Here is an 8,477-nt window from a genome sequence, read left to right on the forward strand (position 1 = left end):
CACTGGTCCTTAAATTAGGTGTGTGGGTTGTTTTCTGTCCTCTAACTACAGAAACAGAATATGCACGCTTTACTGTTGCAGGGTTAGGCCACACGTTTCTTATAATGCACATCTTGGTATATATTTCTAACACACACACACACACAACCACACCTTGGTTATGTGGATACCCTGTAAATAAATCTCTAGGAGGGTGACCAGTAAAACTTCTCCTTTCAGCCAGCAGTAAAACTCGTCCATGCAGAGCTGCCTCTGGCGTTTGGTATGATGATGGCGCCACCTCATGGACGAAAACACGAAAACACTCTTTTCCTCCTACCTGAAATTTCGCTGCTCTGTCTGGATCACTCGAAAATAGCCCAGGTGAGCGCATTTATAACTAGGCAATGGTAAAACGTAAAATGATAATGTGTTTTCTTTCCACCACTTGAGGGAATCCACTGAGTAGACTCTTTCAATCTGATTTTGTTAAGGAAAAACATTGTCAGAAGCGGGATTCGAACCCGCGCCTCCATTCGGAGACCAGAATACCCCTTTTACCCAGGAAGGATTTTCACCTTGAGTCTGGCGCCTTAGACCGCTCGGCCATCCTGACAACTGTACTATCCTACGTTTCTTATAGCTTTTAGTATTCTATGACTTAAAGTCTTGTATAGGTGAGTACTGCTATGTAGGTAAACTACAGGTTGGATTTATGTAGGCAAGGCAGTTAGAGTACTGATAATGTATGGCCTAAGCCTATAGTTATAGATACATCTTTAGATTTTATAATGAATCATTTAGATTATTTTACCTGTATTGTCGTTATCACTTTAATAAATCATATTCAGGCTATACAGACAGTTTCGCTGTTTCAGGACAGACCGACGGCAGTTGGAAAAGTCTAGCTAGTTTACTACAATCCCCATACTGCACTGACAGAGAATGGGCGTGGTTCGAGTCGAGACAAAAGCGGAAACTTGACATCACGGATGATACGCACTTTTGTTTCTTTGTTGACCTTTTCTTATGTAGCGTTCCAGAGATATAGTCGGCGTACTCTTCAGTTTGTTTTAAGATCTAGCTCTGCTTTATGTTGGTGTTTGTTTTAATTTGTACATGGTACACGAAGAGTTGAGCGCTCGTCTGAACGATGGCGGGTATAAGAACTGGCTCAAAGCGGGGTACTGTCTCCTCAAACTGCGGGAGGGATTGCACCCTTTCACCGATACTGAGATGAGATCCTTCCACGGAAATCTAGTCACTAGGAACCCGGGTCTGCGGCGGCCATGTCGGAGCGGGTGCAAACCCAAAGGGAATCAGGTGAGAGTCAAAAGTTGTCTGCTGGCATAATGTCAGTTGAGTTGAACTCCTCCCCAAATAACCTGAATCATTTTAAGAAGGAAATTATTATGGGCTAGCTAGATCATGTGTCAATTTACTCCAGTAGTAGCCTGGACGTTAGGAGTGTATTTATTAGTTCGAACAGTTGCAAAACGGAAAACACTAATTTATTTCACCTTTATTTAACCAGGTAGGCAAGCTGAGAACAAGTTCTCATTTACAATTGCGACCTGGCCAAGATGAAGCACATTCAGGTAGGTAGGTCCCTTCCGTTTCGTTCCGTTTGCATCCGTAAGAACGTTTTGTTAAAGAATCGGAATACGCCCCTGGCTCTCGCGTACTCTTTTCTGCTATAATGGTGTTCGCACTAATTTAATGTGCATGCATGCTGGCACCAACCGTACTGGTAATGAACTGAAGAAAAGGAGTAATAAAAAATATATAATTCAAAAAACAAAAAAAATAACGATCTCACTCCAGTCAGAGTCCAATCCAATTCACACCACTACACAGGCTCAGGGGCCTGGGGGGGGGGGGAAGAATCATCTTCAGTCAGTATTCCATGCAATGTTTCAGTTGTTAATTCCTGAATACCCCAAACCTTGCAGATTCAATTATGCCCAGCTTCTTGGACTTTCTTCGTTTGGGAAGTACAATTAATCACTTGTGCAATAAACGCCACAATCGCCCTTCACTATCAATGTGTCTGTATCCTTCAACTCGTGAACAACATTCTGAATCTTAACTGGCTGCCGGGCATCCACTGCCATAGCTTCCTCAGCACCATTCACCCCTTCAACAATTTCCTGCGCCTCCATGTAGGTGACCTGCTGTACAGCCCGGATCCGTGCTCCTTCAAACTCCTTCATCCTAACGGGGCACGCCAGGAATTCGGCAAGGTGATTCCCACCACAATTGCAACACCGTAGATCATCACCAATATGTTGCTTCTGCTGACACACACTTGATACATGACCATACCTTTTGCAATTTTGACACTGCAAGGGTTTATTCACAAACTCACTGTGTATCTTCTGGATCCCAGCTTCCCATGAATAGGCATACTGTTCTTCAAACATCAGTAACACCAATTTTGACTTTCCTCCTTCTTTCCATCTTCTACACGTTTAGGCGACGTGCTCCACCACTCCTGGAATCTGCTTCGACCATCTCTAGCACTTCCAAGAAGACACAATCCCACCCTTATTGTCCGGCTCTTGTGTTGAGTCAGATTTGATACTATATTGACAAGATAGTCAAGTGACTGTTCTAACAATGGAAGTCGTCGACCCAAAGGGTGGGAAGGCAGCCGGTCTTATCAGTCTGCTTATCGTGGACAGATTTAGACGGGCGTAAAACCCTCTCGCTTCGCCTCGTCGTCGCTGGTCGAGTGAACAAAAACGAGATTTGGATTCGTGGTCACGAGAGACTACACCAGTAGAGACCTGTCATGATGACGTTTGATTGAATGATTCTTTCTCGTATGTGTTCCACAGCTGTACTCTGTGTGTGTGGTGTGTACAGAGTGGAGGAACATGATCCTGAGGCACCACACAAACCCCAGGGGGGTGGTGAATTGGGGGAATTGCAGACCCCCACTCTGGAACCAGGACCACTGGGAACTGGCCAAGGTAGTGTGTGTGTGCAAACTAAATATTACTGAATTATTGGTTCTGTTATTGAAATTGTACTCCGCTTACACTCATGTTATATTAGATAATTGACCTCTTCTCTCCTTCTTTCTTCCTTTGTCTCCCTCAGGCCTACATGCCGCGGGGTCAAGCTGGGGTTAAGGGGGCGGAGCTGTGTGATGCGTCCGCACTGCTCAACCTCCTCAACTTCTGCTCCCACTTCAACTACGTGGACCAGCACTGTGTCAGAGAGGTAACGCACACAGTATAAACACACGTTTCCTGTGTTTGTGTGTTATGAATGTGTATGCGTCTTGTCTTAGGTTATCAGGTGTAGGAACGAGTTGATGCACTCCTGTGAGATGCGAGTGTGTGACCAGTGGATGAGGCGCTACCAGGTCAGCATACAGCAGCTCCTACAGCAATTCACACACCTACCAGAAGTGAAAGCAGCCGGACAACAGATACTAGAGGTGTGTGTGTGTGTGTGATATCAGCTCTCAGATCTGTGTGTTGTATCACCTCTGATCTATGGAGTGTAAATGCTGTGTGTGTTTTTGGGTCCAGATGCTGGCTGTTGATTTGTCGGTGTTAGTTCCTGGTGTGGACCGAGTGGACGGTTCCTTGTCGGAGGGGGTGGAGCCTGAGTCTATCAGCCAATGGGAAGCAGACTTGCTGAGAGAGAGGCTGCAGGAGCTGCTTACTGACACAGACACACAGGTACTTCTAACTACAATTCTAACCATTAGTTGTCTGACTGATTGACTCTGTCTGACTAATGTCTGACTGCCTGCTGTATTCTGTAGGACACTGAGGAGTTGCTGAGACTGAGGGATTTCCTCCTGGCCAACAGAGACTTGAGTGACCAGTTCTCCTCTGAACTCCAGACCATCACATCAATGGAGACACAGATGAGGAGAAGGGGAGAAGGGGGAGGGAATGAGACACCTGAGTAACCAGTTAACCTACTAACTCATCAGAGGGCAGGGGAAGAGAGCAGGAGGAGAGCAGAGGTGAGGACTAAACCAGAAGAGATGGATGACTAGTGCCCAAATGCCAGTTTTAGCATGGGCAGCACCATTGAGGACTTTTACCATTTTTAAGTAATCAACAGGGTGGGACTTCCTATGGGTTAAGGAAGGATCACATGATTCCATTTTGGGTCATCAGGAGGGATCAGCCAATGAATTATACTAGTGAGCAAGCATTCCATAACTGCAGGCGACATTAAATCGGCAACCTTGGCATTGTACCTGTTCAAACAATTCACTACAGTAGGGCTGGGCTATATGGTGACAATATCATGTCACGGTATTTAATGGTTTGAGTAATAAATGTTCTGAATTTGCTTTGAGTAGTGTGTGACCCTAGGGTGACAACACATACATTAATTGATTTCAATGGGTTCTCTGTTCTGATTGTGTTATACTGTTATATTAAACTTCCACCCAAAATAGTTTTCATAAATGTCCTGCACTCATTTGAGATCATTTCCATATTGCCACGTAGTGCTGCACGATATTGGCCAAAAATGTAGGCCTTTAAAAAAATGTTTTTTTACCAAATGTTGCAATTGTGATTTGACTTGCGATTTAGATCAGAACACTTGGGTGAACTGATGGAATCATGGAAATATAGTTATCATAATTTTATAGTTAGAATATAAGAGTGGACACTTTGAATACAGTGTTTGACATGAAAATGCCAGGGAGGAGTTATTGTGACAGGGTAGGAACCAAAGTGTTGGTCAGTGTTTCCTACCTATAATCTTTGGCTACATTAAATGTTTTCTTCATGTAGCGAACATATTCATGCTTTGCCTATTCCTCTTTGATTTAGAAGATACTGTTGCACAAACAACATGCTGATTTAGGCCTCCACCATCACTGGTATCAGGCTGTATTGCCAGCTACATTTGCTCTGACTCAGTACATTTATTGGCTAGCCAGCTGACTAGCGATTAGCATTAGCGGCTAACGCGACTTAGCCACAACTTGCTAAGAAAAGAAACTAGCTGTTTACAGATGTAAGAAACACAAACTAATAGTGTAATTATAGAATGCTTGTGGATTTATATTAAGAAGTAAAGTGGAATGTGAACTTCCTAAACTAGACAGGGGGGCAGCTGCTGAACTCGACGCTGGGATAACTTTAGAGGAAATTAACACAGCGACAGCACAATTTACAAACAGCAAGGCCCCTGGGCCCGATGGATATGTAATAGAATTCTATAAGAAGTACTGCGCCAGTCTAGCTCCACTTATGTTGCGAATGTTTAAACGATCCAAAGAAAATGCCAAACTCCCGCAAACACTGTATGAGGATACAATAGCACTGATCTTGAAAAAATATGATAGAGATTCCATGGAGATGTCGTCTTATCGCCCCATGTCGTTACCCTCCATAGGAAATAAAGTGTTGACAAAGATATTGGCAAACCGATTGAAAAAATATGTTTCCGACATCATACACCCTGACCAGACAGGTTTTTATCCCGGGCTGACATATATATACCACAATTTGAGACTCCTTTTCAACGTAATGTATCATAAGGTTGAGGCAGTGGTAATAGCTCTTGATCAGATTGAGTGGAAGTATATGATGTCGGTTCTGGAGCACTTCGGGTTTGGAAAGGAATTTATTAATTGGATAATAATTATTTATGCACACGCAATGGCGTCCGTGGTAACCAATCAGTCAATGTCGCAGTCATTTCACCTGTTCAAGGGCTGCCGACAGGGGTGCCCTATTTCGCCTGCTCTCTTCGCTATAGCCATGGAATCCCTTGCTCCTCGCATTCGGGCATGTGCCGATATGGCTTCTGTTAAAATAAGACACTCGCCACAAAATTTCCCTATAGGCAGATGATGTTATTTTGTTTTTATCCAAGCCTAAAACTTCTATTCCGCCCGTAACTTGATAAATACATTCTGCTCCTTCTCTGGCTACAAGATAAACTGCCAAAATGTGAATTGATGCCGCTATCACGGCCTGTGGATATGCAATTTCTGCAATCTACCCCATTTAGAACAGTGATGTACAAGTTCACACGCCTTGGCATTGTAGTGACGAGACCTTGATCAGCTACTGAAAGCGAATTGGGACAGTTTCAAAGAAGCATTTATGCAAGTACAAGATAGAGGGGGGGCTTTGGCCTTCCTCACTTTAAACTGTATTATTGTGCTGCTAATCTGAACATTGTGCTTTCTGGAGGGAAAGTTTACCTGGGATGTGACAGAATGATATGGCTTTTGATTGAGCAGGCCTCCTGTCAACGTTCCTCACTCCCTGCACTTGTTAATAGTCCATCATATGTGAAAAAAGCCACTTATGACTCTAAAAGCCACTTTGTCATACTCTTAGCATCTGGAAACAGATGAGGTATTTTCTTAACATACCCATTGTATACATTGACAGCCCGATTTGCCTGAATCATGCTTTCCACCCTGCATTGGAAGATATGGTGTTTTCACAGTGGAGGGAGAAGGGGCTCACAACAATTGGTTATTTATACATGGATGGTTAGTTAGCTTCATTTTCAACAATTACAGGGAAAGTTCAACATGCCAACAACACATTTTTTCAGATACCTCCAAATCAGGAATTTCTTAAGGACACATATCCCACAGTATGGCATTAAGCCAAATATCCTACATTACATAGCCTGATCCTTGTAAAACCCCATTCAAAAGGGTCGGTCTCTAGACTGTATGATGTGCTACAGGCCCACATAGAGGTATCCACAGACACTATTAAAAGGGCTTGGGAACAAGAACTGTGGTTTATATTCCCTGGGAGCTTCTACCCAGTCCTCATCTGAGATTTATGAACCAAGTTCTTGTTCCCAAGCCCTTTTAAAAGTGTCTGTGGATACCTCTATGTGGGCCTGTAGCACATCATACCGTCTAGAGACCGACCATTTTGAATGGGTTTTCACAAACCGTGTACAGTTTAAGGTGATACACAGGTTACATTACTCAATAGTGAAACTGCATAAAATATTCCCGGACACCTCACCACTGTGTGAGAGGTGCAAACCGGATGAGGGGACGTTGACCCACTTATTTTGGACATGTCATATGTTACATGCTTACTGGGCTCTTATTTTTGATTACTTATCTAAAACCTTCGATAGAGCTCTAGCCCCAGACCCATTGATCGCTCTGTTTGGTACAGTTGATGGGAATAACCAGGAGGGGAGGCTGTCTCTCTTATTAGCCAAAAGGCTCATATTGCAATTTTGGAAATTGGAGACTGTACCTACCTTTTGAAATGTGGTTATGGGATTTAGGAAATGTAATACATATGGAAAAGATACGATACAATACCTTCAATAGAAGTCCATTGTTTTACAGAATATGGCAGCCGATACTGGATAAATGGTCTAGTCCCGCTTCATAACTGGGTTGACTATCTGTTTCTACTCTGTGCTGTACTCCACTCAATTTATTTTGGGCTTAACTACACTGCTTGTAATGACTATGCTGACTTCTTATACATGTACCACCTAATAGGATTTTATTTTGTGTATGTGTGAGTTAAGTTTTGTTTTGTCCTCTAAATTGGCCATCCCATTCAACAGTACAATGAATGTCAATGTAACATTTTATTGGAAAATAATAAACATATTATTATTTTTTAAATTATGAAGGAAAGTGGAAACAGCATCGTAGTCATTCTCATTGTTGCATGTGCTGCATTGACCAAGTGTCTCATGGTCGAGATACAACAAATGCGCTCCTTGAGTGAAGGGGTGGGACTAGGTCTGTGTGGAAAGCGGCCTTAGAGTGAGGGGAGAAAGATGTTTCAATTATCGGAGTAAACTATACAAATGAACATCACACAAGGTGTATCACATTTAACAAGCAAAACCTTCAAAATACCGTTATAGAACGTAAAGTAAAAACCCTTACCGGTCCGTGCATCAATACTGGTATATATTAAAATACGGTATACCGGCCAGACTACAGGTGACTACACTCATCTTGTTTGCCAACTCGTAGAAGAAGACAATGGAGATGGCCTCAATGGCATTGCCCATGCTCTCATGGGTCTATAATGGGACAGATACAATGATGCAATGTCTAAGTAAGGGATCATCAACTAGATTCAGACGCGGCCCATTTTTTTTCTATTTTTTTATTGAGTGGATGGTCGGGGAGCCGGAACATGATTACAAATAATTTGTAGACAGCAAATTGACCGCAAGAAGTCCACACGGATATAGTATTTGACTAAAATGTAATAATTTCAAACCTTGCTTACATTTGTTTATGATCACGTGTCTCGCTATTATGCGTGGAAATACGTGTGAACATATTTCCTAGTTTAATGTTACTTTTTTTAATAAAAAATGATGTCCAACAATGAAAATGCAAAAAAAATAAAAATACAATGGGGATAAAACCACCTGTGGGAAGCCAGTTGGGGAACATACTTTTTAAAATTGAACCTTTATTTAATCTAAGTCTGTACTGACCAATCATGCCTTTATGCCAGAAGAGGGGTTAGGGGTCAAGGGTA

At 42.6% G+C, this 8,477-nt stretch overlaps 1 protein-coding gene and 1 non-coding gene across 2 annotated transcripts; one reads left to right on the plus strand and one right to left on the minus strand.

The window, feature by feature from the left end:
- Positions 1-482: 482 nt before the first annotated feature.
- trnal-caa lies at positions 483-595 on the minus strand. The gene is made up of 2 exons: positions 558-595; positions 483-528 (listed from the first exon to the last, which is right to left on the minus strand). It is a non-coding gene; the product is annotated as a tRNA-Leu (tRNA).
- A 338-nt stretch (positions 596-933) lies between these two features.
- zgc:153935 (uncharacterized protein LOC777611 homolog) lies at positions 934-4,762 on the plus strand. The gene is made up of 6 exons (XM_021588996.2): positions 934-1,302; positions 2,820-2,954; positions 3,085-3,207; positions 3,278-3,427; positions 3,522-3,674; positions 3,761-4,762. Exons 1-6 carry the CDS (start codon positions 1,099-1,101, stop codon positions 3,908-3,910), a joined length of 915 nt encoding a protein of 304 aa, XP_021444671.2. The 5' UTR covers positions 934-1,098; the 3' UTR covers positions 3,911-4,762.
- The last annotated feature ends 3,715 nt before the right edge of the window (positions 4,763-8,477 follow it).

The sequence above is a fragment of the Oncorhynchus mykiss genome, chromosome 28 (assembly GCF_013265735.2).
Source record: "Oncorhynchus mykiss isolate Arlee chromosome 28, USDA_OmykA_1.1, whole genome shotgun sequence".
Lineage (NCBI taxonomy): Eukaryota > Metazoa > Chordata > Actinopteri > Salmoniformes > Salmonidae > Oncorhynchus > Oncorhynchus mykiss.

Coding starts and splice junctions, on each gene's coding strand:
- zgc:153935 (XM_021588996.2), top strand. CDS start 1,099: ATGGTACACGAAGAGTTGAGCGCTCGTCTGAACGATGGCGGGTATAAG. Junction 3,208..3,277: donor ACCAGCACTGTGTCAGAGAG/GTAACGCACACA, acceptor GTCTTGTCTTAG/GTTATCAGGTGTAGGAACGA. Junction 3,428..3,521: donor CCGGACAACAGATACTAGAG/GTGTGTGTGTGT, acceptor TTTTGGGTCCAG/ATGCTGGCTGTTGATTTGTC.